The 24898-nt window shown below is 36.4% G+C and overlaps 1 protein-coding gene across 15 annotated transcripts in view; it reads left to right on the top strand.

Moving 5' to 3' along the window:
- DMD (dystrophin) overlaps positions 1 to 24898 on the top strand; it is a 2249390-nt gene that overhangs the window by 230279 nt on the left and 1994213 nt on the right. For 2 of the 15 annotated variants that reach the window (XM_070067427.2, XM_051827674.3), the window contains exon 2: positions 13455 to 13549. The exons of the other annotated variants lie outside the window; for them this stretch is intronic. In XM_070067427.2, coding sequence (XP_069923528.2) covers positions 13546 to 13549 — 4 coding nt within the window. In that variant the 5' untranslated portion in view covers positions 13455 to 13545. The remainder of the gene's footprint in view (positions 1 to 13454; positions 13550 to 24898) is intronic. 15 annotated transcript variants of the gene reach the window in all.

Here is a 24898-nt window from a genome sequence, read left to right as displayed (position 1 = left end):
AGTAGGGAACTACAAGGCTTACGGAGCAGCAGGGAAAGTGGATATGTGTAAAGCCACCCTTAGACTCTACAATAGAACCCCACCCCCAACTTGTCTTTGCACTTGTGTTTTGTCCTTCTTCAATCCATTCCATTTTTAACATAGCCTCCAGAGTGACCTTTTAAAACCCAAACCCAGGTTTTATTCATCTCTGGTTAAAGAAGCGTTGTTCAAATGCAGCCAATATCTTTAACAAGACCTAGCCTTGATTCATGCTTCTCTCTTTTTCTGTGCAGTCTTAGCTGCACTTCAGCCAGCCATGCTGACCTGCTCTCATTTCTCAAATGCCAGTCTCTCTTCTGCTACTGCCTCTACCTAGAATGCTCTCCTCACCCAGCTTCAATCTACTTGGATAGCCCACTAACTATACACTAGCAAAAATACTGTCACCCCATAGTCGTACCTGAAAACATATTTGCTGTACAAATTATTGAAAAGAGTAGATTCAGTTGATAGAGGAAAATAATGAGGCACACACTCCATGCCTTTTAGTGTTTATTTAGCAAAGATAAGAAGATATTTCAAGGGAGAAGACATAATTCCAGGCTATGTATTTAATTCTATTTTACACTAACGTTTTGAAGGAACTTCATGTGTGTGTGTTCCTCTGTTTGTGTCTATACATCTGTCAGGATTTTGGTAAATATTATATGAATTATAACTATACACATGTATGTGTAGCTGTGCCCATACACATTATATATATATATATATATATATATATATATATATAGTTCAAGAAAGTAAAGTCTAAGACGTTCTTGGTGGATAACACTGAAGTGATCTATTGGAGTCTAGCCTAGGCTATATATCGAACAATGAATTGTGTGATGGCAAGGTGAGAGTAATTCTAATATTAAAGAAGAATGTAGTAGAGGCTAGGGTTAAAACTGGTCTCAGATACAGAGGTTGTAGTTGGTAGTAGCAATAGTTGTAGGGGAAGCCCTTCTAGATGGGTACAGAATGCTACTGAGAAAGCACACAAGGTAAAACAAGTATGTTGCTGGAGATGAGGATATGGGCATAAATGGAGGAACAGTTAGTGTTGACAAGTCATGTGAGAGGCAGACCTTTGGCCTCAGCATTTAAAACATCACTTGGAATGCCTGCATCCCTATGAGAGTTCCTGGGATCTGGGATCCAGTCCTTCCTCTGCTTCCAATCCAGCTTCCTGCTAATGCACATACTAGAGGAAAGGGCAACAAGAATGTTGCAAATACTTGAGTCCCCACTACCCATGTCTGAGACCCGGCTTGAGTTCCAGGTTTCTTGCTTTGGTCTGGTTTGTCCCAAGCTGTTAAAAGAATTTAGAGAGTGAACTAAGGAAAGTAGTTCTCTGTTTGTACCTCTGTCTGTCCCTCTCAAATCAATAAAATAAAATAAATCACAATCTAAAAAATATGATTATCCCACTTTACAAAAAAGAAGTGAGACAAGACAAATAAATAAGTTGGCTTAGTTAACATAATACCCATGATGCAAGAAAGGCTACACTGAGATTGCAAAGTAAACCTAATTGCAAAGGACTTTTGAGGGCAGCATATCAGGTTATCACAAGCCCAAAATATTTCATTTTGGAGACTTTAGTTTTCTCATTAATTTTATCACTAATCCATTAATTTTCAAAATGTATTTTTTCAGGATTTCACATCAGGTTGACTTTACAGCTTATATGCAGATGAAAATTTCTTTTCTCAGCACTGAGTAAGGCAGTTGGTCCTATTCTGTGCTTGAGAGTGAAGCAAGCTTATGTTGGCACTGCAAGCAGGATTATTAAATAACCAATTACTATTCAGACTGTGTTACATTCCTTAAAATTACTCAAGCAAGAGTCTTGAACTTGTTCAACCTGAACATATCTGATATCCTCAGCCAAGTAGGAGATGTAAATTAGAGAGCTCCTGGCTTTACTAGTGAGGAATCAGGCACACTTTTCCCCCTTAGGACTCCATGACTAATGACCTGAATTGTCTAGATTTCGAGAGTAGTCAGGTCTCCAATGGTAAGACTGTTTCATACTTTCCACTTCTGTTTTGTCCCATTGTATATGATGGCATGAGTGACAATTTATGTGCAAATTTCAAGTTGAGATAATCCTTTAAAAATGGATGTTTTTTCCGAGTTTCATTAGTAGAAATATTTCCGTGAGAAAAGTTTCATATTACTACCAACACTAGGAAATTGCAGGAGGGGTGATGATTTATAATCAGGACACATGGGAGGAGTTCCAGCTCTAGTGCTCATTCTGTGGCTTTGATAGCCATGCATTCATCCACAGTGGGCCTCAGTTTTCACACTAGAAGCGCTGCTGTTCAGGTTCAGTCATTTCAACTCTCAAATGAGATAAAATAGGTAAGTACTCTAGCTATAAAATTGACAATCTGAGTTACTGTTTTCCAACTTTAATGAGATGATTATCAGGTGAAAATTGTATATATTCGATGCATACAGCATGATAATTTGTTATATGTATACATTGTGAAATGATTACTACAATCAAGTTAAATATCTCACTACAGTTGCCATTAATTGTTTTTCTCATAAAAAGTATTTAGTGTCTGCCGTATTAGAGATTTTCAAACATACTATGCAGCATTACTTTATTCACTGTGCTACACATTAAATCCTTAGAAATTTTCATATGATAATGGAACATCTGTACCCTTTGACCAATATAAACCCGTTTGCTTGCCCCCAAACACACCTAGCCCCTGGCCACCACTGTTCAACTCTCTGCTTCTGTGAAGTCGATTCTTAAAGATAATGAGCTACTTTTGTAAGCAATACTGTATGTTTAGGATTGGGCATTTTGGTGCAGTGGGTTAAGCTGCTGCACCCAAAGCTTCCCATATCGGGGTGCCAGTTGAGGTCTCAGCTACTACCCTTCCAATCCAGGTCCCTGCTAATGTGCCTGGGAAGCCAACAGAAGATGCCAAAATACTTGGGCCCTGACACACACTTGGGAAACCTGTATGGACTTCTTGGCTCCTGTTTTTGCCCTGGCCCAGACCTGGCTGCTGTAGCCATGGGAGGAGTGAACCAGAGGATGGAAGAGTTAGCTCACTTGCTCACCCGCTCAGAGTGTATGTGTTTGTGTGCTTTGATTTTCAAATAAATAAATCTTAGGTTTTATTTAAGATTTATTTACTTAAGAGGTAGAGTTACACCCAGAGTGGGGGGGGGGGTCTTCCATCCACCAATTCAGTCCCCAAGTGGCCACAACAGCTGGAGCTGAGTCGATCCAAAGCCAGGAGCCAGGAGCTTCTTGTGGGTCTCCCATGCAGGTGTAGAGGCCCAAGCACTTGGGCCATTTCCACTGTTTTCCCAGGCCATAGCAGAGAACTAGATCAGAAGAGGAGCAGCCAGCAGCTCTTTGCTATGGCCTGGGAAAGCAGTGGAGGATGGCGCAAGTCCTTGGGCCTCTACACCTGCATGGGAGACCCACAAGAAGCTCCTGGCTCCTGGCTTTGGATCGACTCAGCTCCGGCCATTGCAGTCAATTAGGGAGTGAACCAGCGGATGGAAGAGCTCGCTCGCTCTCTCTCTCTCTCTCTCTGCCTCTCCTTCTCTCTATGTATAACTCTGACTTTCTAATAAATAAATAAAACTTTTTAAAAAGTAAAAGAAAAAAAGAAGAGCAGCCAGGACTTGAATGGGTGCCTGTATGAGATGCTGGCACTGCAAGCAACAGTTTTACCCACTATGCCACAAACTGACCCCAATCGATAAATCTTAAAAAAAAATAGTTTTAGATTGAGAACTAAATAGAACATACTGTGTACAACATGTTTTAGTGTTTATATATGTATATATATGGGAGTGAATGGCTAAATGGAGCTAGAAAATCATTTTCATAAAGAATTATTGTTGTTTATTTGAAAGGCAGAGTTGAGAGAGGGAGAGAGAGAGAGACACTCCCCAAATGGCCACAACTGCTTGGGTTGGGCCATGCTGAATCCAGGAGTCAGGAACTCCATCTGGGTCTCCCATGTGGGTGGCAGTGACCCAAGCACTTGGGCCATCTTCTGCTGCTTTTCTGGGCACATTAGCAGGGAGCTGGATTGAAAGTGGAGCACTCGGGACTTGAACTAGAACTCATGGTATATCAGCATTGCAGGTGCTGTCTTAACCCACTGTTCCCAAACAATGTCCAATATAAAATAGTTCCATCAAATCTATGACAAAAATTTATGGTGCAAGACTTTAGCTGTTTAATTCTGAAGTCTAGTATAATGTCTTTTGGGTTTTGAGCAATGTGAATGCCCTCAGAAAACTGTATTGACTATGTACTTTTAAGGATCTGAACTGTGTCATCTTGACAATAGTCTCAGTATGAAATATGACCACTCCTACTCAGGCCAATTCATTCATTCATTCATTCTTGCTTCGCCAGGTTCATTGTCCCTTTCTGGAATCCCATTCTCACCTCTGCTCTACTTTTCATTCTAAAGCATTCCCATCTTCAAAAATCTAATTCAGCTGCCAAAGCTATCACAAAATTTCTCTAACTGCTTGAAAGCTCACACCACTCTATTAACTTTTGTTCCACATCATCCCTTCTACTCAGGTCTCCATTTAATTATTTGGATTATCATTGAGTTCATAACTTTTTACAATAATTTTCTTGAGAGCATGTTCTATGTTTTGTATTCCTTTTTAAATACTTCAGTAGATATTCATGTTTTTGATTCATTGTTTACAAAACAGTAAGCACTACAGAATCTGTTTTTAACTTACTGTATTCAGGGAAGTGTTGCCTTTGGGAATCATTTCTTTATTTTTCTTAGTAGTTTAGGCACAGGCCCTGAAAGGGCTTACCCCTCTATCATGATGACTTTTATTTGGAAGATCCTCGCAATACAGTCAAGGCTTGCATTAAAAGGAAAGATCTTCTCCTCTTCTTTATGGTGGAAAACTGTGTCATTCCTAGCTTCAACCACGGCACACTCTATTCTACCCTTTTTTAACTGAAATATTTGTGGAGTGAGTATTTCAGAAGAAAATAAAAGATTAACTCTCACCATCTATAGAATTTGCTATTGCTTAAAATAATACAATTATGTTTGTAGAGACTTCATTCATTTAGTCAACAAATTTTTCATAGTGAGCATGGATGAGAAAACTGTCCTCCCTGTATTCTTTATAAATACCGAGGCTGTACTTTACATTTTTCATGACCATCCTTACTGAAAGTGTGCTGAAAGCGTCAACTCCTGAAAATCTAAATGAAGCCGATTGTCTTGCTATAAACATCAACTGTTTTCCTAAACATTTGCTATTAAGACACAGTATCTATAGAGAACTTTATGATTTGGGGTTACAGGTATAATCGAATTAATATGAATGTGCCTCTTTGGTCTTATCATTCATCCCAGGGAACCCGAAGCTGAGAATATTAAGGCTATCTTCTGGTACAGTTAATTGTGAAAGTGTTAAACACAGACACTAATACTAATAAACCACAAGTTCTATTTTTTGAGTGAAGCTACTGTTACATATCTATGAAAATACTATTATTTATATTTTCACAATACTACCTTTTACACTTTATTTGTTTTCAACTTGTTAAAATAAATCTGAGTTAGGTTCTCATTTTACTTGTTTTTCTTTTTGCTTTAAAGATTTATTTATTTGAAAGGCAGAGTTATAAAGAGGGAGAGGCAGAGGTGGAGACAGAAAATTCTTCCATCTGCTGGTTTACTCCCCAAATGGCTGTAATGGCCAGGGCTGGACCAGATAGAAGCCAAGAACCAGGAGCTTCATCTGGGTCTCCCATGTGGGTACAGGGGTCCAAGCACTGGGGTCATATTCCTCTGCTTTGACAAATGCATTAGTAGGGAGCTGTATAGGAAGTGGAGCAGCTGGCACTTGAACTGGTGCCCATATTGTATGCCAGCATTGCAGATCACAGCTTAACCAGCTACACCACAGCGCTGGCCCTTGTATTTTCCATTATGATCTGGACTTAACTTTTTAACAAATTTACTGTACAAGCGACTTTTATTTTCTAAATAATCAGTTCTTGAGGCAACTGTAGATGGAAATCCAGAGCATAGACATACCAAAGTGTTTTGACTTATAAATTTCTTTAGGTATGTAAGTTGTATTTTCAGAAATACATTCACATTTATTTTCATTATATAATAATGCCATATTTGGAATAGAAAGGAAAATTGAATTTTAAATATTTCTAAAATATGTTTTGTTTTGAGTTGAGCACCTGATCTAGTGGTTGTGAAGCTAGTTAAAGACATCCACAACCCACACTGGATACCTAGGTTTGAATCCCAGCAGTGGCTCTCAATTAGAGCTAATGCAGAGACTGGGAAACTGCAGGTAACAACTCAGGTAATTGGGCTCCTGTCACTCACATGAAAGACCTGAATTGAATTCTCATCTCCCATCTTTGACCTGGTTCAGCTCTTGCCATTGCAGGTATTTGGGGAGTGAACTAATAGATGGGAGCTCTTTGACTCTCTGCTTCTCAAATATACATAATTGGCTTAGTTTTGATCATTTTTCATGGAATTACATTACATTTACAGCTGAACCTAACTCTTACTGTTTTGAGGTATAAATATCAAGATTGACTTATCACCATTGGCAAATTATTCATCTAGCTCTGGGAGTATCTGCAATTCAGTATTTAAAACACCTAATATTGTATAAGAAGAAGATTTACTGTTCTTGTTAGATTACACAGGCATGAATGCTAAAATACAATATGTACATGTAATGACTGATCTTCTGGAAAAGGAAAAAAAATCCACAAATCACTCCTATAGCATTTGGAATTAAATTCATTAGCCAAACTAATGCCACGCTTCATCTTTTATATTTTGCTTCCTTAGCATCTGGTCCTTAGTCTGTCTAATTGCATTATAATAGCTCTGTGTTGCAACAGATGCTGGAAGGTTTTTTTTTTTTTTTGGCAAGAATGATAATTTTGTTTCGTATTTTGGAATACCTGCTTTACAATTGCCTTTCCTTTCTAGTAGAGCCAGAATGAAAACAAACCTACTGTTTCTTTTTTTTTATTTTAAATTTATAAAGAGTTCAACTTTGTTCAGAGATCAGGAATTCTAAAATTTTCACGTTAAAAGTGACTTTTTTCTAATCAGTGTTTTGAATGCTACATTCCTGATTCTGAGACCAAAAGTAACAATTAGACATGGAATGGTTAGCAAAATGGACAGGACCCAGCCTATTTCTTTTTTGTGTTCATTTAATATCCTTGCTTTTAAACATTGAACACATTAATATTTTATTAGAACTGTGCAATAGTCAGATTTCTTGTAGTGAACATAATAAGATCCTATGAGGATGAATTAAATTTTTAGAATAATAATAACAAAGGTAATCATAACCCAGGCAAATTATGATGGCATTACACTGTGATGATCCATTACTATATTTTACCAGAAATCTTATTTTTAACTCGAAGAGGAATGAGATGGTGCATTATCGATTGTGATGCCAATTTATTATTACTGAAGATGCCTATTTTCTTCATCAAACAATTATCCTTTAATATTTTTAATAAGTAAGATAGCATTATAGAATCTCTCTGAAATTTTCTGAAGGTACAATTGATTTTTGGATAAGAATAAGGAAAACAGACTCACTTTAATTCTGCAATGGTAGAAAATTATTATGCTATATTCATATGATAAGTAAAATGTGAAGTATATGTGTTGTGTTTATGTGCCAAATAGTTGAAATATTTCTTTTATATAGTTCTCCTTTTTGTGCTAATATGCAGAGTTTTATTGTTGGAATTATGTCATTAAAAGTCATTAGAGAAATGTTTCTGTCATTTTGTTTGTCCTCTAATTTGATTAAGTTAAACAGAATAATAAGTCACCTATGGCTAAATTGAATAGTATGCTAGAAATAGTTGAAATATGAAAAATTCAATCATAGATTATTGGTTTATATGACACCAGTTATCAAGCTATTAGGAGACATCCAAATGATAGGTTTATTTTGTTGCCTAAATATTGGGTAGGGTTCTTAATATAAAAAAGAAACAGCCACGAATCAGGATAGGAACTTTCGCTAACCTTCACCATTTAATAGTGGAATTCCCTTCAGTGCATCACTTAATTTTGTTGGTATTAGAAGCTTATATTTAAGCAGAATTATTGTTACTTCAATTTCTCATTCCTCACGATGTGCTGTGAGAGCTGCTTAGCTTGTGTAGGTAGAGGTTTAAGCTCCATGGGGGGATCTCCGGCATGAGCGTGTTAGCTACAGTATTTTCATCTTCATGCTTTTCTATTGGCTCAAGGGAATGTAGAAAAAAATGTAACAATCACAAGTTGCTTCATTGTAGTTGCTTTTTAATTTTAATTTTCCGGCTTCTGTGTCTAAGTGAATGGATATAAGATGCACCGTGTGTGGTACCCTTTGACAAGTTAAATTTACCAAATTTGCGTTTTGAGCAGTATTAGTTTTAATTTACAAATTGAAAATGTATTCGTTTATTTGGCATTCAGAGTCACACACACACACACACAGAAAGAGAGAGAGAGATCTTCCATCCTGTGGTTTACTCCTCAAATGGCCACAACATTCAGGGCTGGGCCAGGCCTAAGCCAGGAGCCTGGGATTCCATGTGGGTCTCTCACGTAGGTGGCAGGGACCCAAACACTTGGGCCATTTTCCATTGCTGTTCCAGATGTATTAATAGGGAGCTAGATTGGAGGTATAGTGACTGGATCTCAAACCAGTGCTCTGATATCAGATGCCAATATTGTTAAGTGGCAGCTTAACCCACTGTGCCACAATGCTGCCCCTAGTTAAAATTTTAAGTTAGGGGCCAGCATTGTGGCATAGTGGGTTAAACCACCACTTGTGATGCCGACATCCCACATGAGTGCCGATTTTTGTCCAGGCTGCTTCACTTCCCATCCAGCTCCCACTCATGTGTCTGAGAGAGTAGCAGAAGATGGCCCAGTGCTTGGGCCACTGTATCCATATGGGTGAACTGAATAAAGCTCCTGGCTCTTGACTTTGGCCTGGCCGTTGTGGCAATCTGGGAGTGAATCAACAAAGGTAAGATCTCTCTGTCTCTTCCTTTCTCTTTGTAATTCTGCCTTTCAAATAAATAAGTACATCTTTAAATATTTTGAGTTAAAAATATATTAAGTATTAGTTGCAATAAATGTCAGATTTCTTCATGTTTTGTGGTGTAATCAGGTCAGTGATAAGGTTGGCATTTGAACCTTTGGTATAAAATTCAGCCACGATTCAGCAAACCTGGATTGTGCCAGTGATAACCCAAAGAACGGCAAGTAAAAAACTTCACAGATTATATCTTTACTTTCCCTATCATGTAACTCAAAATTAGTATTTCTTTCCTATTGTACAAATAAACAACACAATGCAGTATGAGTAATATCTGTGAATTTATCACCAATATTATACTAAATTCTAGTTGTTAGGACTGTCTTGAAACATCATATACCAATATGTAGTGATTAGTAATAACCATTCCTTTGAATTTGTAATTATCATACCCACAAAGAAGATATTCGTAATCCATATAATATGCCTATATTTTATATGTAATAATTATATTGTGGTATAATTAATTTCCTTTGTATCCCAGTGTGCTTTAAAATTTTCATTTTGTACATTTAAAAAAATTCTGGGAAACATTCTATATGCTTTACCAGTTGTCAAAGGGATGCACAGCACAAAACTAGTTTAGGAACCCCATGTCTAGAGAGAACACAGGTAAATGCATGTAATACCATGGTACAGAAATTGGTTGTGACTAATCCAGCCAAGGGGACTGGAAAGGCCATTTTTGGTCTGGTTTTGAAGCAGTTATGGTCATTTCCCTAGTGGTCATATGTGAGAGAGGGCATTCTAGAAAAGAGACAAGTAGGTGCAAACTCACCTAGAGAGAATGTACAGGGTCAAGGAACAGACAGGAGCTTAGTTGGGCAATGTCAAAAATTAATGTTTCTTTACTGTGGCTGCGCATCCTGTTCTTCTGCTTGTCCGTGTGCAGGATTCCATTTGCAAGTGGTTTTTATTAATCATTAGTGAGTAGAAACTGTTCTCTGACTTTTTATTTTAACTGACCATTCTTTATAGAGAGTAAATGAGTAGAGAGGAATCAGGACACATCGAAGAGGAGATCAAAGCTCTGTGTCAGCTTTGAAAATCTCTCATTATTTCAATCAACATTTACCTGTAAGGGAAAAAAGAAGACAAATCTGTTTCACCTCCTCACTTTATCATCGTGTTCGGAGACAATGATCAGTCACTTTTCAGGCCTGTGGGCCATAATTGGCTACTGCAAAACCTCAGGAGACTAAACCACATAACTAGAATAGTTTTTTAAACACCCACAGGGTTGCTATTCAGTTAGAATGGTCAAAAGACAACCTTATTTGCCCTGCTAAGGCTTTCTAAATTTATGCTTTATCTGACTTTCTGGGAGAAATGTCGATGTGACTATCCAGATTTTAATGAAGGTCATCCAGAGAAGCAGCCATGACTTCAAGAAACTAAAGAAACAAAGGAGACTGTTTAAACAGTTCTCATAATCAGATCAATGTTGCTTGTGTTTCTTGTTGATACGATTGTTTTTATCTTAAAGAACTCTTCCAATAATAATATTTAAAGCTGTTATTACTGACCTTGATTTCAAACAGAAAGATGAAGAAACTTGAATGGATACCAGTTAACCAGTCTAAAATTGAACTTCAAGCTAAACAGTTACCAATAATTTCCAAAATATAAGCATGGGCACACTTTAAAAAGTGTTCGATGTGACAAACTTAATATTCTAAGGTAAAACATACCAAACCCAAATATTTAATACCTTAAAGTGTGATTAAATAGGCTATAATTATATTCAGTTCTATCATTGGTGGTATAAATTGGATATATGGGGCCGGTGCCGTGGCTCACTTGGTTAATCCTCCGCCTACGGTGCCGGCATCCCAAGTGGGCACCGGGTTCTAGTCCCAGCTGCTCCTCTTCCAGTCCAGCTCTCTGCTGTGGCCCGGGAGGGCAGTAGAGGATGGCCCAACAGCTTGGGCGCCTGCACCCGCATGGGAGACCAGGAAGAAGCACCTGGCTCCTGGCTTTGGATCAGCGTAGTTCCAGCCGTGGCGGCCATTTGGGGGGTGATCCAACGGAAGGAAGACCTTTCTCTCTGTCTCTCTCTCTCACACTGTCTAACTCTATCTGTCAAATAAAAAAAATTGGATATTGTATATATTATTAAATTTTAACTGCCTAATAAAATGAATAATATCCCAAATATAATTTTCATCTAAGTGTTTGAGTTTTAAAGTTGAACAAGCTTAAATCAGTTTTTAAATGTATCTATCATCCTATATAAATTATTGTTTTCTCTGGGCTTGTTTTCTTATTTGCAAAGTTGAATTGAAAAAGAAGAGCTAAAAATTAACATGTGTTAAGTGTACTAAGAAGCCGGCGCCGTGGCTCAATAGGCTAATCCTCCACCTTGCGGCGCCGGCACACCGGGTTCTAGTCCCGGTTGGGGTGCCGGATTCTGTCCCGGTTGCCCCTCTTCCAGGCCAGCTCTCTGCTATGGCCAGGGAGTGCAGTGGAGGATGGCCCAGGTGCTTGGGCCCTGCACCCCATGGGAGACCAGGAAAAGCACCTGGCTCCTGGCTCCTGCCAGGATCAGCGCGGTGCGCCGGCTGCAGCGGCGGCCATTGGAGGGTGAACCAACGGCAAAGGAAGACCTTTCTCTCTCTGTCTCTCTCTCTCACTGTCCACTCTGCCTGTCAAAAAAAAAAAAAAAAAAAAAAAAAAAAAAAGTGTACTAAGATTTGTAATTGGTATTTTTTAGGCACTTCAAAATGGCAGTTATTCTAATTATGTAATCTTGATTACTGAAAGCATGTTTTATTATTGCTAAACAATATGTTTATAGAACATATAACAAGATTTTGCTTCTTTTAAAATTATTCATTCATTTTAAAGGCAGGGAGACAGAGAAATGGGGGAGGGAGAGAAATACATTTCTTACCTATTGGTTCACTTTTCCGAATGCCCAGAAAAGCTGGGACTGGGCCAAGCCAAAGTAGGGAGCCTGGAACTCAACCCACCACATGGATGGTAGGGACCCAGATATGTGACCTATGATCTGCTTGCATGCTGTGGTGCACATAAGCAGGAAGCTGGAATCAGGAGCGGAGCTGGGACTCAAATCAAGGCACCCTGATATGGGACACAGATGTCCCAAGTAGTCTCTTGATTGATATACCAAATCCCTAACTCTGATTTTACTTTTGAATAAATTAACCAATTTGGTCTTTTTCCTTTACTTTTTTAAAAAAATATTTAAGATATAAAAATTTCATGTATTTCATATACATAGATGTAAGAATATAGTGATACTTCCCACCCTACCCTCCCTCCTGCCCACACTCCCACACTTCCTCCCCAATCCTGCTCAATTTTCACAATGATCTACTTTCTGTTTACTTTGTACTCAAAATATTAACCCTACACTAAATAAAGAATTCAACAAAAAGTAAGAAGGAAAAAAACACTGTTCCTCAGCAGTAGAGACATTTTGAGATTTGATGGTTATTTACAGTCCTTTACTTTTTATAAACATGTTTTAAGTTATAATCTATTGATAAATAGATTTATCAATTGATAAATATTAAGTTGGAGGATTAGTTTCATTTAAGGAAAAATATTCCAGATTTAAAAATATTCTATGAAACTTGCCTGCATTTAATTGAAATCATCATTAATTTATAAAAACCCTGAAGTTACGTTGTTTTGGCTACATGATTAAATGAATGAGTATTTAGGAACTTGACTCTTCTTTATTATAGTTAGGGCCTCTTTTAACATGTTACTCATTCTGGTACTTTGATCTCTTCTGTTATAAATTTAACTTGCTGTTTCCCATGTGAATCACCATCCATAAATTTATAGTTAATATGAAAATTTTTAATCATTATGATAAAAATTATACTTAGACTGGTGTCAGTTCTGTGGGTTGAATTTATAAATTTCAAAATAATACTGATTTAAATTTAATGTTTACACTCCCTTATGCCATCTATTTTTTACTTCTCCTACTGCCTTTCTAATCAACTTTGTTAAAAATATGTCTTGATGGCAATTGGTATTTGTTCCTGACCCCTTGGCATTTATAATGCTTAAGCTCCTTTTTGAAAGCTTTCTTTTTGATGGGTATTGAGTTAATTCTTATTTGTGCTGTGACATCTCCCTGACTACCACAAAACCTTTTAGCCACTTGCTGCAGTAAATGGAAAACTGCCATAGCGTGACAGGATGCATACTGAAAACGCGACTGCACAGAAAATAGCAAACTCTCTGGAAATCTGTATTTCCCCCTCAATTTCATGGCCTCAAGTAACTTGATGATTTTATGTTTTTAGTGCCTGTCAGCTTCAACAGGATCTGATAATCAACTAAAATCTCTATCGGAAGAGAATAAGGAAACATATCTGAAATAACACTTGATGGCAAATGGGTGAGCTAAGTGAAGATACTGGATGTGTTCAAGACATTGTGAGAATAATAATGAGCAATAAAATAATAGGAGGAAGCAGATCATTAAGAACTTTTTTATCCTTCCTTGTTATTTTTATTTTTAAAATCTTTGAGATAACATTTATTATTTACATTATAGTCAAAAGCTTAATGCTGCACTAAATAGGTCAACAAGTAAAATGTAAACAAGCATAGTTTAGCAAGAATAGAGGCAAGGACCATAAACACTAATCAAATAGTGAATGTTTATATTTTGGCTTTAGGATATTACTGGTAAATTAGTGAAAAATATTTCATAGAATAAATATTTAATAAACACAGCAATTTGTGAGCAGTATTAATAGAAGGTTATAAAATTCTCCCTATATAGAATAGAAAGTTTTAAAGGTTGCAATTAGAACCATGGATAAGCCTTTACAATAATCACTTTTAGTTACTGTTAATTTTTTAGCTATTGTGATTGAGAAGGAAGGTGGAAAAGATTTAGTCATTTTAAGTAAATTGGTTACTTTCTATAGTTAGGTTTAGTTCTATTAGAAGGAGATTTACATTTGAGGTTGAATATTGGATTCTGGTGCCTAATTTGAGAGTGTTCATATTGTCTTTGAAAATAAACACTATTTTAGATTATGATTGATATTTCTTTAGGCTGTGATTTAGATTTTATTAGCTTATCATTCTGTGCTAAAAGTGAAACAAAACGTATTAAAGTGGGCTAAATCATTTAGAATTTATAAAATATGACCAGATTCTTAGAAGTTTACCTGTGAAACGAGTCTGTTAAGTAAATCAATAGTGTAATCATGATTCAAGAAATTGCATAAAACTCTTAATGAGCACTATCAATTCTTCTTTTGCTAAAAACTATTGATATTCTACTCTTAAATTACTCTCATTTATATTGCTTCCCTGAGGACCTAATTAGTCCTCAGTTGGGATCACCTAATTTGAATTACAATTCTGTTCTTAGGAAAAAATATTTAAAGAAATAATGATTTCTTACTTTGCGTTTTTCATTTTTTTTTGCTTGACATTGCTTTTAACATTCCTATATTAAAAAAATTGTACTATAGAGGCACATTTTCTGCAATGCTGTCTTAGTGTTTCCTTCCATTTCTGAGTTTATCTCTTTAGAAGTTGTGGCAAAAAAAAAAAAAAAATCCTCAAGGCAGAGGCATACATTATACATTTAACCTAACAGTTTATCAGCCAGACAGGATGGTCACATCCTACCTCAGCGTACCTGGGTTTAATTCCAGATTTTTGTTCCTGCTAATGCAGACCCAGGGAGGCGTTAGTGATGGCTCAGGTATTTGGGTTCCTGACACAAACATTTGGAGACCTGGACTGAGTTCCTGGCTTCTGGCTTTAGCCACCTCTCCCCAGTGTTGGCATTTGGGCAGTGAACTGGCAGATGGGCACTCTATCTCAGCTCTCTGTCACTTAAATAAATCAATGAATACAGGGCGTGAGCAATGATGTTTTTGCAGTGTGTTGAAAACCCTGTAAAACTAAAAATTAATTTCAAAAATAATTAATGTCCAAAATATATAGGAATTCTGACCACATTTTTATTATGATGCTAGAAAAATGTCTTAGCAATTAATATTACTGAGCTTTTTTTATTGAGTTCAGCTGTAACAGAAACCATTAGTGACTTACTCAACAGTTTCATTGCTGTATCCATTCCAATGGAGCTCCTATAATTTTTCAGATATCCATCCACACTATTTGATGATAGAAAAATAAATTATGCTTTGTTTAATCTAGTTATGTGCTCTCAGCCATTTATGGGCTTAAATATGTTCATGTGATGCAGTTTATTTCAATAAAACAGGGGATAAGTTTTATTTACCAGTGAGAAAAGTTCACTTAGCTAAATGGTTGATCTTTCCTTCAAGATGTACATATAATTGAAAATGTAGAATGAGCACTGATTCATTCATGATTCAGTAAGTATTTAATGAACTCTTATTAGACTGAATGGATTCTGGATCTGAGCTAGTATGTCAAGTTTGGTAACACATGGTCAAATTTTAACTGAATAGACATTCATAGAAATGAATTATTATCATTTGCTCTCACTTTAGGCAGACTTAAATTGTAGCATTAAATGTAACAATGAGATTTTTAAAATAAAATCTCCATTCCTAAGAAGTGATTTGATTATATAAATATTTGAAATGTTATTTGATGAGATTTGGAAAGAAAAAAATTTTAACTGTGCAAGCAATTAGAACTTTGTCAAATAACATTATCTTAATTCCCAGAAATCAATACATTATACTCAGTGAAAAGTAACACCTGACTATTTAAAGTAGATTATTATAAGAAAAACAAGAGGCTCCTAGGATACTATCCTTTTGTTGTGAGTTTCTTACATAGGAAAAATTAATATTGTACTGTTTAAGAAAATTTATTTGCTGAAGTGTTGTTTTAAAAAGGTAATTGTTTTAATGAATAAATTATAGAACCAAACAAGAAATAGACAGAATATTCTTTGATTTCAAAGAGAAGAATGCCTATTGTGACAAGCAAGGAACTTGAACTAAATTAAATATGTCACTTAGATGTATCATATGAAGCCCTGTAGATTTAGAGAACAATTATTATTTTACTGACCTAGAAAAGTTTTGAAAGTTTGGATCACAGTCAAATTTGAACTTCTAACCTCAACTTTAATTAATTTGGAATGAACATTGTCCCTCTGCTTTTCAATAAATAAATAAATAAATCTTAAAAAAGACAAAAGAGAAACCTTGGAAAGATTACTCAATGTAGAAAGATAATCTGAATACCAAGTCCACAGAAATATAAATTTTTATCATCTGTCATATCTTCAATTGCCTTAATTTGAGCTTGAAAAATAAATAGGCTTCTTTATGTAGAAAAATCCCACTTGTGACTGTATCTGAGTGAAAGAGAGGGAGGAGAATATCACTACATCATATTTATAATTTACTTCCTCAATTTAGAAAAGAGAATACTCATAAACTTTTATTAATATATATCAGGCTCTTTGCCTTCAGCACACACTGTCACATTAGATCTTCCCCAGAGTCATCTGAAATGGTTTTCCTTACCATCAATTGTTGATATAGATATGAGGGTTCAGAGAGATTAAATAATTTACACGATTTTATAGTTAGTAAGTGGCAAAATCTAGATTTAAGTTTAAATCTGATCCAAGGCTATATTTCCTTGGCCTTACTGAGACACTAGAAATACAATTGCCTCTTTATATTAGTTAGGAATGTACTTTAATATAAATGTGAAACCAAACAAACTTTACAATCTCTAACAACTACCTTTAATGTAATAATTTCAGAAGCAGTGCTAAATTCCCTTCCCTAATTGCTCTTCGGGTCTCACATTGGTTACGGGGCTATAGAATATGCTCTTTCTTTTCTTTCTGCTTCCTTGTTGTCACATTCTGACCATTCTATTCATAAATTGTAGTTATTATTTTTAATCTAGACATTTTTAGCAACTGATTAGATTTTTGAGGAGACAAAATTTAACATAAAATTATTAGTATAGAATTTCTTTTTTTACAGACAGAGTGGACAGTGAGAGAGAGAGACAAACACAACCACTGCTAGCCTGAACTCTAGCAGGGAAGGTGCATTAAAGGGTGTACAGTCTTCAGAACCATTTATGTTATTACACACACACACACACACAAGGTTGGGTTTGCTTTCCTGGGTCAGCAGTTATGGCAAGCTCTTACAGTCTACCATATCCAGTGACAGCAGGTCTATTGGAGAACAGTTGGTTTGCACCTTGAGGAAATACATATATATCAAAGAAGCTTAGTAACTTGTCCCCAGGCATACTGCCAGCACATAGTGTCTACTGGAACTCAAACATTTTTACATTGGACTCCAACTCTCAAATTAACCAAAACTATTTAGTACATTACAGAAAATGCAGAAAACAAGAATTTTAGTGGCATTATCAAGATTGTTTGAATAGAGCACCAAGTCTTAAGATATTTACAGTTCAAAAGTCTGTCTCCTCTCCTGGTAAACTGGAATGAATCTTTTTGTGTTGAATAAAAATATATTTTCTGCTCTTCTGTGAAATGATAAATTCTGTGTTGCAGTCCAAATATACTGTACTGTGTTACAGGTTAAAATCAAATTAGAATAACAGAATAAATAAGTGAGTTAATTCCTCCTAGTGACAATAGGAAGCAGTATTGCTCAGATAGTACTATACAGTACAACTTTCTGAAGCCCAAATGTTATGTATCTATGATGACCAATATAGTAGTCAACAGCCATTTGTGATTACTGAACACTTAAAATGTGACTAGTGGTACAGAATCTGAAATTTTAAATTGGCTTGATTTTCCTCAAATAAAATGGAAATTGTCTCATGTGTATGTACTGTTTGGGACAGCACATGGCTAGATACTGGAGGTGATGATATAAAATCTATAATACTGTAAAGCTAGTTTTTTTTTAAAGATGTATTTATTTATTTGAAAGTCAGAGTTAGAGAGAGAGAGAGAGAGAGAGAGAGAGAGAGAGAGTTCTTCCATCTGCTGGTTCACTCCCAATTGGCCGCAAGGACTGAAGCTGTGCCGATCTGAAGCCAGGAGCCAGGAACCAGGAGCTTCTTCTGGGTCTCCCACGTGGGTGCAGGGGCCCAAAGACTTACACTGCTTTCCCAGGCCACAGCAGAGAGCTGGATCGGAAGTAGAGCAGCTAGGTCTCAAACCGGTGTCCATATGGGATGTTGGCACTACAGGCGACAGCTTTACCCATTACACCAGAGTACTGGCCCTCATATAGATAGTTCTAACCCCCATGTAAACTTCCACTGTATGGCTGCTGTCACAGTAATAATCTTAGAGTGACAGTTAAACAATTGATACATTTCTATACTCCTTTCATGTGGAATTGAGAAGAGATATATAAAGACAGTAAACCCAGAAAACAAATTTTCAGGTGTTTGGTAATGAAAGAGGACTGGATCTATTTGGGATTGTTTCATTATTTTGAATCAGAGGTTGGTTATATAGAACTTCCATTCAAGTTTTCTGCTTCATTTTAAAGCAGTCTATTATGTCTGCCTCAATGACTTGAGGAAAAATTTTAAAGGAAAGCTTTTTTTAAAAAAAAATATTTTCGTTATCCTAGGATATTTCTAGGGTAATAGGAATCTAAAAATTGGAGGTAGCATTATGGTGTAGCAGGTTAAACCACCATCTGTGATGCAGGCATCCCATATGGGCACTGGTTAGTGTCTTGGCTGCTACACTCCCTATCCAGATCCCGCTAATGTGCCTGGGAAAGCTGTCGAGGATGGCCTATGTGCTTGGGCCCCTGCATCCATGTGGGAGACAAGAAGAAGCTCCAGAGCTCTGGCCTTAGCCTAGCCCAGCCCTGGCTGTTTTGGCCGTTTGGGGAGTGATTCAGCAGATTGTAGATCCCTGTCTCTCCCTCCTGTAACTCTGCTTTTCCAATAAATAAGATCTTTATCAAACGAATCCAAAAATTATGATAGTTTTTATTTCAAATAGAGGTATTTTTTCAACTAATAGGTGAGTCTTTTTAAAGATTATTTTTTATTTCAAAGGCAGAATCACAGTCACACGCACACACACACAGATCAGTTTTTCCAGCCTCTGGTTCACTCCCCAAATGTCCACAACAGCTGGGGCTGGGCTAGGCTGAAGCCAGAAACTAGGAAATCCATCCAGGTCTCTCACATGGGTGGCAGGAGCTCAAGTACTTGAGCCATCATTTGCTTCTTCAGGAGTAGAGTAGCTGGAAATGAAACTGTCACTAATACATGGGATATGGGAGTCCCAAACATAGCTTAACCCACTGCACCACAATGCCAGTTCCTATAAGGTTCTTGAGATCAGTCCTTACTGTTTACAATTTGTGAGATTCTTACTGCAAACAGAATTGTGCTGATACCAAACTAGTTAATTTCCTGTAATTTTCACTTCGTTGGTAACACCTCTACTTATTTATTCTCGGGATATTGACAGTTGCAGACATGACAATTTACTTTTGAATCTTCTTAAGTTTGGTATTCCCAGATACCCTCAGCTCAGACAGCACAAAGGGAACAGCCGTGTGCTTGTGGTTTGTGTAGTTGTGTAGTTGGCATGCTTAGTTGTACAGACAGTTCATCTCTTCCCTATGGAAATATGGTCTCCAGGATATAGCATGCTTTACAATGAGCCACACTGTCTCCTAGACATGTTTTTACTTGCAGATTTAAAAAGAAAAATCAATCATGCTGCAGAAGAATTATTGAGAAATATAGCTTTTGTTGACCTGCCTCTGTAGAATCTCTAGAGCAAGATAACACATTAAAATATGTATTCACAGAGACCTTCCTTAATCATCTGTTTATTTTATGCATCTCAAAAATTCTGAAGAAATCATGTTGATTTAGCCTTCCTTGGGGAGCCCCATAAATTTGGAATTATTAAAATAGTTTTAGATTTACATTAAATTTACATTACCTACTCTGTCTTATTGTTTGGATACAATGTAAATACATTTGATAACTAAATTGTGATTGATTTCTAGTAATTCATATGCATTTTGAGAGGGCTTAGGAAGTATTCAGGGAAAAAATTGACGCCACTATTCATATCAAATGTGGTCTTTAAGATGGGAAAACAAGTATTCTGAAATGAGACAAATTTAAATTATGATAGTTTGATGATGTGGAGGTTCTTAAGGTAGCCCCCAAATCACAAATTCACAAGTTCCTGCACTACAGAAGAATGAATTTTAAAAATGACAACGAAACACAAACTCAAAAATGATTGCTATTTAATTGCACTTCTACTGTTGGTTCTTGATATAAATTGAATGGAAATTAGTGGACTTCCTGTAAACACAATCTGAGCAGTGGCTAATATTGATAGTCTACTTTTAGCTTCCCTAGAAATGTTCTGCATGCCTGATAAAACTGTAACAAGGCACATAAAGTGATTGTTTTAATATGTCAAGTGAATTGTTTACCTGAGAAACTGCCTTCTCATAAAATTCTAATCTATAAATGCTGACATGTTGTTCACCATTTGTGTGTACTCACATCACCAGGGTGATTATTGCTTGATTTGGCAGAAGTAATGAAATTTTAAAAAGGATTTACATGAACAAATGTATCCCTTTTCTGTGTGTGTGTATGTGTGTGTATATATGAAACTTAGCTAATCATTTACTTTTATTTAAATATTGAAAACTTTGCAGTGTGTGTGTATGTGTGTGTTATGTGCATTAGTGTTTATATATTCAATACACGAGGGGGCTTCAAAATGTGGATGGAGATTGCACATTATCTAATTCCATTTTCCAGAATGTTTTAAAGCCCCCTAGTGTGTGTATGAAGGGTGCATTTTTAATATGCATTTTTATGTGTGTATGTCTGTGCATCCAGAGCAAAGTTTTAAATACTTTAACAAAAGGTAAACATATGTATATTTATATATTACTTTTATATTGAATATTTACGTTTTTGATCTAAAGAAGAAATTTGTTTTTATATTAAGATAATATGAAATTTAATTTTCCCATTTAAATCATTTTTCTATTAAAAGTCTAGGCTACCTCATTAGCCTAAAATGTATTTTACTTCCCCCATAATGACCTTGACTTCTGCCACGTGAAATTTCATAAATGTATATATTTCGAATATCACATATTTCCCTGTATCAGACACCAATTCCTCTCTCCGACTATTCCTTGATATTTCTTCTAGTCTAATTCAGGGCCCCTCTCTGTTTCTTTTGCTCCTCCATCATGAGATTTGTCAAATCATGCTTAAAGTATTCCCTTATCTCTCTCAAAAAGCTGTAAGTTTATCGATGACGGAAGCTGAGTGTTTATTAGTATCTTCCAGATCTTACATAGGGCCTGGCATAGAGTAGCATACAAGTTGTTGAGTGAAAGAAGAAATGAACAGGATGATGACTGTTTTCCATAAGTGATTAGGTACACACAAAAGGTCAAATGATCAATCTTTCTATGAGCAAAAGGTAGTTAAGATTGCAATTGAATCTGAATATGAATATTGTGCTACATTAAGGATAATACATTTAAAACATTTTCAATGCTTCTGTCATGAAAGCAACCCATCATCATGCACTCAGAATCTGCAAACATTTCTTTTAAGGTGTGTATAAGCTCATGGCAAATTTTTGTTGATTAAATATTTTTGATGTTAAGAACATTCATAAAAAAGCAACACAGTGTTTAACATCTATCGTAAAATATATTAAAATTTTACTGATTTTTTTAGTAAGATGCTTAGGGCTTTATTATTCAAATACAGTCATGCATCACTTAACTATGAGGCTATGATCTGAGAAATATGTTCTTAGGGGATTTTGTCATTGTGTAAACATCATAAGGTATACTTATAAAAACTTACACATCATAGGGTGTGCTGATGCAAAGATTGCATGACGTCTAGGTGATATCTTCACTCTTGGGTATTCATTTTTTGTTGACTGAAAAATTATTTATGTGGTTCATGGATATGTAAATCTCCATACATAAAATATATACACAAATACATGATATGTAACTATGTATATTTGGTTATATATTAAAATATGAAAACTATCCAAGATAATGACCTAGATTATAATGGCCTAGTTATTATCTGCACATTTCTATAACCAAAATGAAATAATGGTTTGATTCTGATTAATTTACTCTTGTTTTATATCATTTCAATAAAAACACCTTATAGAAAAGTAAAATCCAAATGACCCATTCTTAACAGTTGAATTTCAATATTGTATTTATCACTTTTTTCTGTTTTTGTCCACTATCTTTGAAAGAGATTTTAAAATGTCCTCTAATAATCACACATGCAATAAAAATGGCAAAAAGTATAAATATCTTTGAATGGAGCCATATGTGTATGCAGATTTAAGGTCTGGTATTTCTTTTCATGCATTCAAATATTGATTGAACACCTAATAAATAAATGTACCAGTGACTTGAGTGTCATGGGAAGAAAAAAGAGACAAATGATAAAAACATGTTCCCATTCTCATGCAACTGACTGCCAGTAGCAAAGACACACACTTAGAGAAATAGGTGAATATGAACATTGTAAAGTAATTTACAAATGTCTTCTAAAGACAATATCACAAGGGCATCTTGTATATACTGTGGTCTCATGGTGAGTGCCTACTAGGAAAGGGCTCTGGAGCTGGGAACTGAAAGATGAATAGCAGTTAACTAAGGGGGATGACGGAAGCCCATTCTCTTGCAATGTCGAACTTAAGCAAAGCTCCTATGGTGGGAATGAAGGAGAAGGCCAGGGTAATTAAATCTAACAAGAAAACCGATCGCAGTGCTACAAGAGGATGAGAAAGTATGCAAGAACCTGTCCCTGCGGGGCATTTTAGGCCGTGTTAGAGGTCCTAAGTGTTTGCCTATAGAAGCAACACGATGGTGCTGAAGGAGTATAGGCAAACTGTGACTTGAATATGTATTTGTGTCAAATGGTGCCTTCTGAGTGAAGTTTTGGGAATGTCCTGAAAGAAGCAGAAGAAGGAACAGAGAAGTCTCTCATGTACTTTACATCAATCCCAGGAAAATGGGCCTATGGCGTGGATTAAGAGTGGTGGACAGTTGGCTTCATACTTTATTTTGGGATGCATGGAAGCCAAAGGAAATGGAAAATAAGATCAGTTCTAAAAGTTTGATTTTTAGAGAAGAGAAAATTCTTCAGGAAAAGAAAATTCTTTAAGTTTCTCTTAGTGAAAAAAAAAATTTCACTTATGACTTCTGTATACACAGACACCATCTATTTTCTCTAATAAGTTTACAGTAGAATCTGTTAACAAAACCTAGGGAAATATTGAAGCACTTTTTTAAAGATTTTTAAAATCTTTTTAAAGATTTGTTTATTTATTTGAGAGGTGGAGTTACAGAGAGAGGAAGAGATGGGGAGAGAGATCTTTTATCTGCTGGTTCACTCCCCAATCACAAGAGGTACAGCCAGGACTAGAACCAGCACCTGTATGGGATGCTGGTGCCACAGGCAGAGGGTTAGCCCACTACACTACAGTGCTGGTCCCCAAAACACCACTTTTTTTTTTTTTGACAGGCAGCGAGGACAGTGAGAGAGAGACAGAGAGAAAAGTCTTCCTTTTGCCGTTGGTTCACCCTCCAATGGCCGCCGCGGCCAGTGCGCTGCGGCCAGCATGCTGCAGCCAGCGCACCGCACTGATCCGATGGCAGGAGCCAGGTGCTTCTCCTGGTCTCCCATGGGGTGCAGGGCCCAAGCACTTGGGCCATCCTCCACTGCACTCCCTGGCCACAGCAGAGAGCTGGCCTGGGAGACAGAATCCGGCGCCCCGACCAGGACTAGAACCCTGTGTGCCGGCGCTACAAGGCGGAGGATTGGCCTAGTAAGCCGCAGCGCCAGCCTACGAAAACACCACTTTCTAAAACGCTTTTGGAGAGGTACTATCTTAATTGTGGCCTCTGGAACATTATTTTAGAAAATATTAATGGCTTTTCTGTGGCCAACTACATTTGGGGTCACTTCATACTATATTCCTTTATATATTGAATTACTCACAAAGATTTAACAAATGAATCACTATCATGTTCCAAAGAATAGGTCAGACACTACCAATAGATAAACAAAAGAATTTATTTTACTTGGGCTTTATCCTATACAAAACACATAAATAAGTAATTCGTACCTTCGGTATATTTTCTAAATGAGAAGATGTATTGTGGGAAAATTAATATATGTCTTCAATTCTGATTTGGGATCACAGGTCTCCCTGTAGAATGTTTGTCTAAAATGTTAGAGTTAACCAGGAAAAGAATACATATAGAAGCAGAAGAGAATCTGCAAAAAAAAAAAAAAAGTTATAGCTGTAGGAAAAAACATGTTTATTGTGAATAGCATTTTATCTGCAATGTAGAAAAGATAGCAACCATCTTCATTTCTCTAAAGCAGCCTGCACCCTTTTTTGTCTATTCGGCTCACTCCTGTCTCCAACCCATACTAAATAAGTTATACCAACTCCTCCGCACTAGTGGTTGAGGGAAGAAAACCGTGGGATAAACTTTTAAGACACATTATTTGTCCAGTTACAAATGATGAGAGTAGAAAAAAACAGAACTTACTATGTATAGAAACCATAGGAACCTTAATGCATTTTTAATTTTTTTTCAGTCATGCATATCCCATGAATCTTATAAAAGCTGTGGAACTTCTTAGGAAAATCACAGTGGACATTCGGTACATAGAAATTTTTATGTATAAATTCAGCAGATCAAACACTCCTATAATCCATTCACAAGCCATATTTCCT

The sequence above is a fragment of the Oryctolagus cuniculus genome, chromosome X (genome assembly GCF_051225735.1).
Source record: "Oryctolagus cuniculus isolate XC-2025 breed Fujian yellow rabbit chromosome X, ASM5122573v1, whole genome shotgun sequence".
Lineage (NCBI taxonomy): Eukaryota > Metazoa > Chordata > Mammalia > Lagomorpha > Leporidae > Oryctolagus > Oryctolagus cuniculus.
Note: the sequence above shows the minus strand (reverse complement) of the source record. Positions and strands in the feature narration are given on the sequence as shown.